Below are 13966 nucleotides of genomic sequence, written 5' to 3'. Positions count from 1 at the left end.
AAAACCATAAAAGAACTAATTTCTGATGAATGGAAAAAACCCGAGAAGAGGATGTCAGTTCCCTCAGATATCAGGCGACGTCTTCCCTTTGATTCTGAGGAAACTGAGGAATGGGAGGTCCCTCTGGTGGATGCCCAGGTGGTGAAAGTCTCAAAAAAAGACTATTATTTCATTTGAGGACTCCACACAACTTTGCGATCCTATGGATCGAAAAGCAGAGAGCTTATTGAAAAAGTCATGGGAGACTGACTTTTTCAATCAAAAACAATATAGCCGCTACCTGTGTGGCCAGAGCATCACATGTCTGGGTCAATCAATTAGAAGAACATCTGAGGAGTAAAACCTCAAGAGATAAAATTATTGACTCCCTTTCTCTCTTAAAAGATGCCATTGGGTTCTTAGCAGATGCCTCAGCCGAGGCTATACGGGTCGCTGCCAAAGATGGAGCCCTAATTAACTCGGCCCGAAAGGCCTTGTGGCTGAAAGATTGGAAGGGAGAAAATATCTCCAAATCCAAACTTTGTGGATTACCCTTTGAGGGTAAATACGTTTTTGAGTCAGCCTTGGATAAGCTTCTAGAAAAATCATCCGACAAGAAAAAGGCTCTCCCAGAGGAGAAAACCCAAAAGAAACAGGAGCAGACTCAACAACCTAAATATCAGGACAAATATAAAGGGAAATCAAAAAGAGGCCGTTGGAGCTATTCCAAAGGGGGCAAGAATTCTAATATTTTTTTCAAGCCCCGTGATGGAAAGGACAAACAATGACATAGCTCCAGTCGGGGGGAGATTGTCCAAGTTTTGGGAGTCTTGGACACAGATCACAAAGAATCAATGGATTATAGATGTAATCCGAGAGGGATACAAGATAGAATTTATCCAATCTCCTCCCGAAAAGTTCAGAATCTCCCAACAATCCTCTCTATCCCTTCAGTTGGAACTTATTCAAAGTGTGAGGAACTTGATAAGCTCCAATGTAGTGATCCCGGTCCCAGTGAAGCAACTAGGGAGGGGACACTACTCGAATCTATTCTTAGTTCCCAAGCCCAATGGGACCGACAGACTAATCATCAACCTAAAACCTGTAAACAAATATGTGAGATACAGGAGGTTCAAGATGGAGTCAATAAAGAGTACAACTCCACTAATCCCAACAGGCACCATGATGGCGTCAATCTACTTAAGAGACGCGTATTACCATGTCCCGATACATCCATCCTCCCAAAAATACCAAAGGTTTGCCATCAAGATGGACGGGAGGGTACAACACTTTCAGTTCTGTGCCCTTCCTTTCGGGATCTCGTCAGCTCCACGCATATTCACCTGCATCATTAGCGAGGTCATTTCCTATCTACATCTGCAGGGTATCAACGTGATTGCCTACCTAGACGATCTTCTTCTAGTGGCAAACTCTTCACTGAAGCTTCTAGAGGATCTATCTCTTACCAGGAACCTCCTTCTCTCGCTGGGATGGTTCCTGAAGGACAAAAAATCAGACCTCAACCCAGGTACAGAAAAAATCTTCCTGGGAATTCTTCTAAACTCAGAGAAACAGATGTCTTTTCTTCCATCAGAGAAAGAGGTCGCGATCATGGAAAAGATAAAATTGTTCCGCAGGAAGGGAGCATGTCGTATCAGGGAAGCCATGTCAATTCTGGGGTCAATGACCGCATGCATTCCAGCAGTACCATGGTGCCAGGCACACTCCAGACCTCTGCAGTTCCAAATTCTCTCATCTTGGAACAAACAGAAGTGGGGGCTAGACAAGATAATGAAGATTCCGTTATCAGTCCGTCACTCTCTGAACTGGTGGTTAGACCCAGTCAATCTGAGGAAAGGTGTTCATTGGAACCCAGTTCCAAAGAAGATTCTTACCACAGACGCAAGCATGTCAGGTTAGGGTGCGAAGGTGGACTCTTTTCTATACCAGGGCACTTGGTCTCAGGAAACATCCGGAAGATCATCCAACTACAGGGAACTCCTTGCGGTATGGATGTCTTTGCAACAGGCCAAAGATACCTTGCAGAGATCTCATCTTCATGTCCTCTCGAACAATATAACAGTGGTTGCGCACCTAAGACACCAAGGGAGCGCTAAACAAAACTCCCTCCGATATATCTCGGACAAGATATTCCGGTGGGCGGAAGAGAACCTCCTCTCAATTACAGCCACTCATCTCCGGGGAATAGAAAACTCCCAGGCAGATTATTTGAGCAGGCATGTCCTATTGCCGGGGGAATGGATCCTGAAGGATTCAGTCTTCAAAATGGTTACGGAGGAGTGGGGCTCACCACAGGTGGACCTCTTTGCGAACCACAGGAACAAGAAGACAAAGAACTTCTTCTCCCTTCAACCAATTGGGAAACCATTAGGAATAGACGCACTAGCTCACCCCTTGACATTCAACCTGGCCTATGGGTTCCCACCTGTTCCCCTAATACCCAAGGCACTACAAAAGATCCTAAAGGAAGAGGTGACAGTAATATTAATAGTCCCATTCTGGCCCAAAAGAGCCTGGTTTGGGATACTGAAGAAGATGGCCCTGGAACCTCCTCTGCTTCTGCCGTCAGACCCGGACCTTCTACATCAGGGTCCACTTCTCCACCCAGGACTTGCGAATCTAAAACTTTCAGCATGGATCCTGAACGGGAGATGCTTAGAAGCAAGGGGCTTTCAGATAGAGTAATTTCTACCATCCAGAATAGCAGGAAACCAGTGACCTCAAAAATCTATTTGAAGATTTGGAAAGTCTTTAATTCCTGGTGCCCAACTAAACCGCCCTTTCCTGCTGATCCCAACATCCCGCTTATTCTGGATTTTCTTCAGGCAGGCCTAAACAAAGGCTTAAAACCAGCCACCCTCAAGGTGCAGATTTCTGCTCTATCGGCAATCTATGATTCCAACATTGCTGACAACAGATGGGTGAAAAGGTTTATGAGAAGTGCAGTCAGACAGAATCCTCCTATAAAAAATTTACTTCCCCCCTGGGACTTAAACATTGTACTTGAAGGTCTGACTCAACTTCCCTTCGAGCCATTATCAGAGTGTGACCTAAAATTTCTATCATACAAAGTCGCTTTTCTTGTAGCAATTGTGTCAGCAAGACGAGTAGGAGAGATGCAGGCATTTACTATTAGAGAACCCTACTGCCTGATCCAGGAAGACAGAGTTATCTTAAAAAACAGATCCAAATTTCTTACCGAAGGTAGTAACGTCTTTTCACAGATCTCAAGACGTTGTTCTTCCCTCCTTTTGTTCTTCACCAAAAACTGACCTGGAACAAAAGTTCCATTCCCTTGATGTAAGAAGAGCAGTCTTACATTACCTCAAAGTATGTGAACCGTGGAGGAAAGATCAATCACTTTTTATTCAGTTCCAAGGGAAAAACAAGGGCAAAAAGGTGTCAAAGAGCGTGTTAGCCTGCTGGATAAAAAACGCTATAATTGAAGCCTATAGTCTTCAGAATTTACCATCCCCATTGCTGGTCAAAGCCCATTCCACCAGGGCTATAGCAACAACATGGGCAAAGAAGGCATGTGCATCTATTGAACAGATCTGCAGAGCAGCCACCTGGTCTACTCCACATACCTTTACAAGACACTACCGGCTACAGCTACAACGCAACGAAGACCTTGCGTTTGGTAGGAAAGTTCTACAAGCTGTGGTCCCTCCCTAAGGTAATTTGTTGGTATTACTCCTGTGGTGCCGTCGTGAAGGTGAGGAGAGAAAGACGTATTAGTCTTACCGGTAAGACGGTTTCTCCTAAACCTTCACGACGGCACCAACATCCCCCCCTGTATTGTATGTTGTATTAATGTACGATACTCACGTGGTGCTAAGACATGGTTATAATGCACTGGTGTCTAGGGGAAGGGGAGGGGCTTTTAACCTCTCGCTGTGTGCTTTTCCTGTCCCTAGGGCAAGAGTTAACTCCTGTGGTGCCGTCGTGAAGGTTTCGGAGAAACCGTCTTACCGGTAAGACTAATACGTCTTTTGTGTGTGTGTGGGGGGGGGGGGGGGACAGTGGTCTTTGGCCCTGTATTGACTGTCGGGAGTTAAATAAGATCACGGTTAAGAACCAGCACCCGCTAAGGTCATTAATGGAAGACTGCCTTCAATACCCCAGAAGGTCATTTTGAGTGTTTTGTCCTGCATTTTGGGTTATGCAACGCCCCGGCAGTCTTCCAACATTTCGGCAATGATATCTTCTGTGAATACTTTGGTCGTTTTCTGGTTGTGTATCTGAATGACATTTTGATTTTTTTTCCCCCCGATTGGTCTTCTCACATCCTGCATGTCCATACTGGAGCTTCTGAGAGTAAATCATCTCTGCGCCAAGTTGTCAAAGTGCCAATTTTGAATACAGGAGGTCTCATTTTTGGGGTATAAGATAACCTCAAACTCATTTAGTATGGACCCTCTAAAGGTCATAGCCATCGAAAACTGGGAGCGACCCAATAACCTCAAGGCTCTGCAGACGTTCTTGGGTTTCGCCAATTACTATAGGTAATTCATCAAGGGTTTCTCTCTCATTGCCAAATCCCTTACAGATCTAACTAAGAAAAGGGCGGGTTTCGAAAACTGGACCCCAGACGCTATCATGGCTTTTAACCAACTTGGGCAGTTTCTCAGAGGCTCCAGTGTTGATACAGCCAGACTTTGAGGGTCCTTTTATTGTTGAGGTGAACGCATCTGAGGTGGGGGTAGGAGCGGTTCTATCTCAAGGATGGCATTGTTCTCTAGAATGTACTCCGAGGCGGAATGTAACTATGACATAGGGAACAGAGAGTTACTGGCTATAAAGATGGCTTTTGATGAATGGAAGGTGCAAAACATAAGGTTGTGGTTTTTACCGATCATAAGAACCTCATGTACCTGGACAAAGCTAGGCGTCTTACCCCACGTCAGGCCAGGTGGGCCTTGTTTTTTACTTGGTTCAATTTTGAGATTACCTACCGGCCTGGTTCCAAGAATGTCAGGGCTGACTCCCTGTCCCGCAGCTTGGACATTGAGACCACTTCCAAGGTCCAGCCCAATAATATTCTGTCCCCTGGTGTGGTAGTGGCCATCTTGCAGCCGGACCTGGTGACTCAGATCGCTGAATCTCAGTCGATGGCGCCCCTTAACACTCCGGAATGAATGTTATTTGTACCCCCTAATCTTTGCCTCTGAGTCTTGGAGGAGATTCCCAGCTCTGTGTTAGCTGGTCACCCAGTGGTGGCGGGGACCGGGTACTTGCTCTCACGCCACTACTGGTGGCCTTCCTGGGCCCGAGATGTCAAGTCCTTTGTTGATTTGTGTGAGACCTGTGCTAGGTCCAAGGTCCTTCGTAGGCCACCTGAGGGTTTATTACATCCTCTGCCAGTGCCTACGAGACCATGGACACACATCTTGATGGATTTCATTACAGACTTGCCCCTGTCCAAGGGGAAAACTGTCATCTGGGTAGTTGTAGATAGATTTTCCAAGATGTGCCATCTTACCTAATGCTCGTACCCTGGCTACACTGTTTTATTAATCACATTCTGAATAAATCTGCATTCTCCAAAAATATTTAAAAATTAAAATATATATATTTTTTTTTTTAGAAAAGTGAGGATCTTAGCAAACTATTTGATCAAACAGAGTGTACCATGTCACCAACGTTAAGGCGCCCTCGAGAGATGGACCCTTTTCTCACTAGCAATGGCCTCTCCTGGGTTGAATAAGCTACAACTGGGCATATAGGAGCCAAATGATCTCTTTTATAGCAGCCTTGGGACATGGGTGGAGTGCAGGCCAACAGGAGGTAGCCACACCCCCCACATTCAACAGAAAAAAAGGGAAATTTTGGCAGCACATCTATGACTCTGTTCACACTATTCTCCAAAAATACCATCCCACACTATTAGGGGTTAATAAGTAAAAGTTGGGTGTGATCGGACGCTGATCCAGGGATTATTCTGACGGGAAGAAATCTTCTCCTTGTGACTGACATCTGCCCCATGGGGGTTATTGCCTCCTCTGGATCAGCATAGCAGGTTTCCTGTAGGCCAAACTTTATGGACTTTTGTCTTTTTTCAACCATATTAATTCTGTTCCTTCCAGCGGGTCTGATGACTTCTTCTCCCCTCATCCTATGAAATCCCTACATGAAGGATAGACAGCGCTGTAATGGGGTTTGGGCCTGGTATGACCCCTGTAAACCCCTCCGCCTGTCCACACTGACCGTCACATTCTCATTCACATTTACCCAAAACTCAAGGCCGAAATAAATCTATCAGAGACAAAGATTATTGTGAGGCATATGGATTGGCCAATCAGAGACCCTCAATAACCCCGGCCTAGTGTTTCCTGACCAGAGACCCTCAATAACCCCGGACCAGTGTTTCCTGACCAGAGACCTTCAATAACCCCGGACCAGTGTTTCCTGACCAGAGACCCTCAATAACCCCGGACCAGTGTTTCCTGACCAGAGACCCTCAATAACCCCGGACCAGTGTTTCCTGACCAGAGACCCTCAATAAACTGCTCAGAGTTTATGCTGTTTGGACAAGCTAAGGTATAGTGAGTGGAATACACAGAACAGTATGTTGTGTTTGAATAAGTAAAACACTTTCATAACCACATATAATACAACTGTACACACAATAGGGACAGGGCCATCCATATTCCTTACAATTATATGTTAGAAATGATGCAGCAAAAAAAAAAAAAAAAAAGGAGATATTAAAGCAAATCCCGACTCGTTTCAGCGGTAGATAATGTGAACACCGGATCATCAGGGGATTTATGCAAAAAAAAGAACAAATCCATAAGAATTGATCCCACTCAGCATGGCCGTCCTCCCCCCGAGTCCCGTCCTCCCCCCAGCGAGAGTCTGGTGATAGACAGGATTCTATTCTCCTGTCCGTCCATCCTGTGGCGGCTGCACTAATACACTGTACATAGAGCAGCAGGGACTCCAGATCCTCCCCGGCCTCCCTGCTCCTGTACTGTGTATGCATGGCCACTAACTATGCAGAGGAAGCCGCTGCCGCCCACTCAGGACCTGTGTCATCTGTCACATCATCATAACCATATATATATATATATATATCCACATGAGATGGAGGGAGAGGAGACTAAGGTTTAGAAGAAACATTTTATTACCAATTGGTGAGAAGTTTGGAGCTGCGGTATATGATATCTGTATTACCGCCAAATCTCCTCTGTACATGGGGAATACATAGCTGTGGTATCCGGCTTCTATCTGCTTTCTGGAGAACAGACGTCTGACTGATCACTGAGCGATCTGACTCAGCTTCTTCCCTGAGTGACAGTTTTGATGTTTCATAAGGTTATATTTCCGTGCAAAACATTTCCCACAATTATCACATGAATATGGCTTCTCTCCTGTGTGAGTTCTTTGATGCACAGTGAGCTGTGACTTCAAACTGAAACCTTTCCCACATTCTGAACATTCAAATGGCTTCTCTCCTGTGTGATTTTTTTGTTGTTTAACAAAATCTCTTTTATGAGTAAAACTTTTATCACATTCTAAACATGAAAACATATTCTCCCCTGTGTGAATTCTTTGATGGGTAATAAATTGTGATTTCTGAGTAAAGAATTGTCCACATTCTGAACATATAAATGGCTTCTCTCCTGTGTGAATTCTTTGATGTTTAACAAGATCTGCTTTTCGAATAAAACAGCTTCCACATTCTGAACATGGAAATGGCTTCTCCCCTGTGTGAATCATTTGATGTTTAACAAAATTTGATTTGTTAGTAAAATATTTTCCACATTTTGAACATGAAAATGGCTTCTCTCCTGTGTGAGTTTTTTCATGTATAGTGAGAAGTGATTTCTGAGCAAAACATTTCCCACATTCTGAACATGAAAATGGCTTCTCTCCTGCGTGAGTTCTTTCATGTACAGTGAGATTTGATTTCTGAGCAAAACATTTCCCACATTCTGAACATGAAAATGGCTTCTCTCCTGCGTGAGTTCTTTCATGCATAGTGAGATGTGCTTTCTGAGCAAAACATTTCCCACATTCTGAACATGAAAATGGCTTCTCTCCTGCGTGAGTTCTTTCATGTACAGTGAGATTTGATTTATGAGCAAAACATTTCCCACATTCTGAACATGAAAATGGCTTCTCTCCTGCGTGAGTTCTTTCATGTATAGTGAGATGTGCTTTCTGAGCAAAACATTTCCCACATCCTGAACATGAAAATGGCTTCTCTCCTGCGTGAGTTCTTTCATGTACAGTGAGATTTGATTTATGAGCAAAACATTTCCCACATTCTGAACATGAAAATGGCTTCTCTCCTGCGTGAGTTCTTTCATGTATAGTGAGATGTGCTTTCTGAGCAAAACATTTCCCACATTCTGAACATGAAAATGGCTTCTCTCCTGCGTGAGTTCTTTCATGTACAGTGAGATTTGATTTATGAGCAAAACATTTCCCACATTCTGAACATGACAATGTTTTCTCCTTATTTTGCTTAGTAAGCTGTGATGAATTAGTAGATGGGACTGGTATATAGGGATCAGATGACAGATCTTTGCTGTGAGGGGCTGAGGGTAGATCTGGGGTAATAGGATTCTCTGCTTTATAACCTGAATATATCAGATTTCCCTCTGATCTCCGGGTACAGTCACCTGACAATAGAGAAGAGAATAATAGTAATAACCTTACAGATGTTTCATAGATTTATACTTTGGGTTTTTAGTGCAAAATCTTATCCAGAATGTAAAATCATGGAATCCCCCCCCCCCCCCCGTCCTCCTCCATCCTGGAACACTCCCGTCATCCTCCATCGTGGAACCCTCCCGTCATCCTCCATGGTACAACCCTCCCGTCCTCCTCCATCGTGGAACCCTCCCATCCTCCTCCATCGTGGAACCCCCCCATCCTCCTCCATCGTGGAACCCCCCCATCCTCCTCCATCGTGGAACCCTCCCATCCTCCTCCATCGTGGAGCCCTTCCGTCATCCCCCATCGTGGAACCCTCCAGCGCCACCAGCAGTCTCACAGAGGAGAAGGGTAAAGCTAAGTTATTGTGCTTCATATGAAATCTCAGGTGTGACAGGAAACCCATGAGTATGATGGAAGCTGTGAGAAGAAGAGTATCATATGGGGGCACAGCCGGAGAGGTGACAGGAGAGGGGGGCACAGCCACAGAGGTGACACCAGAGGGGGGGGGGCACAGCCGGAGAGGTGACAGAGGAGGAGGGCACAGCCAGAGAGGTGACAGGAGGGGGGGGGGCACAGCCGGAGAGGTGACAGAGGAGGGGCCACAGCAAGAGAGGCGACAGGATGGGGGGGCACAGCCGGAGAGGTGACAGAGGAGGGGCCACAGCAAGAAAGGGGAAAGAGGAGGGCACAGCCAGAGAGGTGACAGGAGGGGGGGGGCCACAGCCGGAGAGGTGACAGAGGAAGGCACAACCAGAGAGGTGACAGGAGGGGGGGGACCACAGCCGGAGAGGTGACACCAGAAGGGGGGGGGGGGGGCACAGCCGGAGAGGTGACACCAGAAGGGGGGTGGGCACAGCCGGAGAGGTGACAGGAGGGCGAGCCACAGCCGGAGAGGTGACAGGAGAGAGAGATGCACAGATGGAGGGTTGACGAGATGGGGGGCACAGCCGAAATGGTGACGAGAAAGGGGAGCACTGTGTGTAGTAGATCAGTCAGACAGGGAGACTGACACTGTAAAGACAAAGTATAACTTTCGAGAAATTTTTGGAAGTACAGTTGGATATACTTGGATATACTTTTATTTACCCCTTTATGTCACAGACAATTATTGTTTTTGCACTTTTAGGCTATTTTCACACAGCGTAAAAGGACGGCCGTTGTTGCCATTGATTTTTTAAATATAAATAAATCCATTCCATAACAACCCCCCCCCCTTCCCAATAAAATAAAATGAAACAAACAACCTAACACATATTTGTTATCGCTGCACGTGGAATCATTAATGATCACATTCCTCACATGGTGCAAAGCTGCTGATTACTGATCACATCCCAGAAAAGACGGAATAAAAAGTCGTGAAAAAGTAAAGTGTGATACAGATAAGACAACAGATCATGGAGAGAAAAAATCCCGTACACGGCTCTATAGACCAAAAAATAAAACGTTACAGGGGTCAGAATCCAGCAATTTATACAGGGGGAATTTCTTACAAATGTTTCAATTTTTTAAAAGTAGTAAAATAAAATGATGATATAAATTGGGAATCGTACTGACTTGGGGAACATCGATAAGACGTCAGTTTTACCAGATGGGGAAATGCAGAAACATTAAACCCCCCTGAAATATGAAGAAAAAACAGGCGCTTTGGCCTTTTAAAACAAATCTGTACACCCTTCCCTTTAAATAAGAGGAGAAAATTTTTTTACTTAGCCATGACATGAAGGGGTTAATGGGTGGACATGCTAACATTGTGGGGGTCACACAGTGTAACCGCATAGGATTCTAATAGTAGTTATTAGTATAATAGCCGCAAAATACTCCCCCCCCATCAGTAGTAACAGGAGATGATGCAGATATCGGCCTCGTCCACATAGATGTATTTTATGTCCATATTATAAATGCACAGTGTGTGTTATCTCCTATAATGTGTCACTGTATGGGGGATATACAGCAGGGAAGACTGACAGGACACAGAGCTTATAATATTCAGGACTCTTACCTGTAGTGATGTCCTCCTTATACTGCTCATCACTGCTGTCATCTGTCTCTTCCTCCTCTTGTTTTACGCTTATGTCTATAGCATAAGAATAGTTCAGATTCTCCTCCGTAACAATGTCCTCCTTATACTGTTCATGACTGCTCACATCTGTCTCTTCTTCTTTTACCCTTATGTCTGTAGCATTAATTGAGTTCAGCTCGTTCCCTGTAGTGATGTTCTCCTTATACTGCTCATCACTGCTCACATCTGTCTCTTCTTTAACTATTATGTCTGTAGCATCAATATAGTCCAGATCTTCCCCCTGATTCATAAGATGTGAGAGAAATATTGTAAAAGTCATCAGACAGGAGGAGAAGTCAGGTGGGATGTACAGATCATAGGGAACATCTCCATCTACCTGATCCTGATCCTGTGGGAGAAGAGGACGGGGACATCTCTCTGGTGCTGTCCTCTTACTGGATCTGACTGGAGGGAACACATACAGAGACTGAATTCATTCTTTCCATCCAGATAATACAGAGAGGAGGTGTGTATATAGTCCTGTCTATTACCTGCTGATGGGAGGGGCTGCTGATCCTCCAGCATCACATCCTTGTACTGATCCTTGTGTCCTTCTACATACTCCCACTCCTCCATGGAGAAATAGACCGCCACGTCCTGACACCTTATAGGAACCTGACACACACAATGATCACACAGTCATCCCCCCCACCCCTCCAGTGGTGTTACTGTATAATGTCCCAGCATTCCCAGCAGCCACAGTCTCACCTCTCCACTCAGCAGCTCCACCATCTTGTTGGTGACTTCTAGGATCTTCTCTTCCTCCATTTCCTCATGTATCAGGGGCCCCGGGATTAAGCTCAGGGTTCTTCCCCATCCTTCACACCCAGGGGCCCCACAGCGCCCACTAGAGGACTTCTTCACTACTGTGTAATCCTGTGTATGGAGAGACACATACTATCACTCCATCCATTCCCAGAATCCCTCACCTCCCCAGTCCTATCCATCTGTTATTCCATAGATAAGAATGATGTCATGATGACATCACTCCCAGAATCCCTCACCTCTCCAGTCCTATCCATCTGTTATTCCATAGATAAGAATGAGGTCATGATGACATCACTCCCAGAATCCCTCACCTCCCCAGTCCTATCCATCTGTTATTCCATAGATAAGAATGATGTCATGATGACATCACTCCCAGAATCCCTCACCTCCCCAGTCCTATCCATCTGTTATTCCATAGATAAGAATGATGTCATGATGACATCACTCCCAGAATCCCTCACCTCCCCAGTCCTATCCATCTGTTATTCCATAGATAAGAATGATGTCATGATGACATCACTCCCAGAATCCCTCACCTCCCCAGTAAGCAGGAAGAGTATGTGTAGGGTGAGGGTTATTATCCTGTCGGCCATCTTGTCTCTGTCTCTCTCCATGGTTGATGGGTCGGTCTCTTATATAGAAGATATCAGCAGAGGATCCTGGAGGGAAGAGGAGGAGACAATGTAATGCGGCTCTAGATTCCTGGAGATAGAAATATACATGGACAGGAGGGGATATGGGGGAACATGGGAGGAGACAGGAAAGTGCAGATGATGGAACTCTCCTCCATGAGGTGAAGCAGGAGACACTCGGGGGCCACAATCATCTTGTAGCGTCCACTGCATCACTGCTGCCCCCAGTGGACGTCTCCACAATACAGTCCCATAGATGATGTTTGTTTCCAATGTAAACACCTCGTCATGCTCCGTCAAGGGTGAGCCCTCTCTGCAGCCCACGGTCCCCGGTTGCTATGTGTAGCCCAGGACCGCGGGTATTAGCCGGCACGGCTGATCACTGCTCCTGGCTAATTAACTGTTTAAATGCAGCTTTCAAAGCTGACAGCTGCATTTAAATAGTGCTTGGCCCCTCTCCCTGGTGTCTAGTGTAGGGGATCTCCCCGCCGTGATGTGATCGCGGAGGGGATTTCCCTGCTACTGAGCTGGCCGAGGTTTAGCGTCTGAATGACGCTGATCCCGACTCTGCAATCAGTGCATCTGGTTTGCTGCAGACCAGAGTAATAGAGTACTAATGTGATGGATCAGTGCTCTATTATATACACAGTATCTCAATGGGAGATCAGTGCTGTGTATATAGGAGTCCCCCAGGGGGATTAGTGCTGTGTATATAGGAGTCCCCCAGGGGGATTAGTGCTGTGTATATAGGAGTCCCCAGGGGGATCAGTGCTGTGGGAGCGGTTAGGGAGGGAGGGGGAAGGGAAGGAAGGGAGAGCAGTTAGGGAGGGGAGACCACACCCACTTTCATGCAGCCAGGAAAACTAAATGTATTTTTTCTTCTCAGACAAACAACTGGGGATATCTCAGCGAGCGCACACGCTATCAACACAGTTTATGGGTAACACATGGGATTTTTCACAGAGTAATTTCATTATGTAAATTAGAGTTACGCTTTAAGGTCCAAATAGGCTTGGTCCCTAAGGGGTTAAAAGCCATCAAATAAAATAGAAGTTACACAAGTTACATATGGTTGTAATCGTACTGACTTGAGGAACATATATAACACGTCAGATTTACCATAGGGCCAATAAGTCTGTATTTGCAAAGTATAATTGGTGTTGCAAAAAATAAGCCGCTCATGTGGGTCTGTAGGGGGAATATGCAGGAGCAGCGGCCGTATATACACCAGGAGGGAAAACAACAGCGCAAACATGGAAACTATGTTACACCTTACCCTGCTGCCCGAAAACATTCAACTTTGCTTGGACAAATCCTTTAAGGCAGGTGAGGTGTGCTCTACCAGCTCCTTCTATGTAGTGACTCCTCATATATATATATACCCCTCCCCCACCTGCAGAGCCGTACAGGAGCCGTGTGCTTCCCCTGTGCTTCCAGGACCTGCTATGATGTCACAGTCATGTGATCAGTCACATGGAGGAGGAGTCACATGATCAGGGGCTGCTGCTCAGTGTATGCAGGACTCTGCTGTGCTGGATGAGCTGAAGTGATGTGTGTGCAGCAGAGCTGTGTGTGTGTGATGTGTGTGGAGCAGAGCTGTGTATGTGTGTGTTATATATGCCTGCAGCAGAGCCCTGTGTGTAATGTACATGTAGCTGAGCTGTATGTGTGTAATGTACATGTAGCTGAGCTGGATATGTGTGTAATGTACATGTAGCTGAGCTGTATATGTGTAATTTACATGTAGCTGAGCTGTATATGTGTAATGTACATGTAGCTGAGCTGTATGTGTGTAATGTACATGTAGCTGAGCTGTATATGTGTAATGTACATGTTACTG

At 45.6% G+C, this 13966-nt stretch overlaps 1 protein-coding gene across 1 annotated transcript; it reads right to left on the bottom strand.

Annotated features, from left to right (window-relative positions):
• Positions 1 to 6887: 6887 nt before the first annotated feature.
• Positions 6888 to 10976, bottom strand: LOC138786675 (oocyte zinc finger protein XlCOF6-like). Its single transcript, XM_069963653.1, has 2 exons — positions 10667 to 10976; positions 6888 to 8630 (listed from the first exon to the last, which is right to left on the bottom strand). The coding sequence occupies exons 1-2, from the start codon at positions 10974 to 10976 to the stop codon at positions 7261 to 7263; spliced, it is 1680 nt and encodes a 559-aa protein (XP_069819754.1). The 3' UTR covers positions 6888 to 7260.
• Between the last annotated feature and the right edge of the window lie 2990 nt (positions 10977 to 13966).

Source organism: Dendropsophus ebraccatus, chromosome 3, assembly GCF_027789765.1.
Source record: "Dendropsophus ebraccatus isolate aDenEbr1 chromosome 3, aDenEbr1.pat, whole genome shotgun sequence".
Lineage (NCBI taxonomy): Eukaryota > Metazoa > Chordata > Amphibia > Anura > Hylidae > Dendropsophus > Dendropsophus ebraccatus.
The sequence above is the reverse complement of the archived record's forward strand: the minus strand, read 5'-3'. Positions and strand labels throughout refer to the sequence as shown.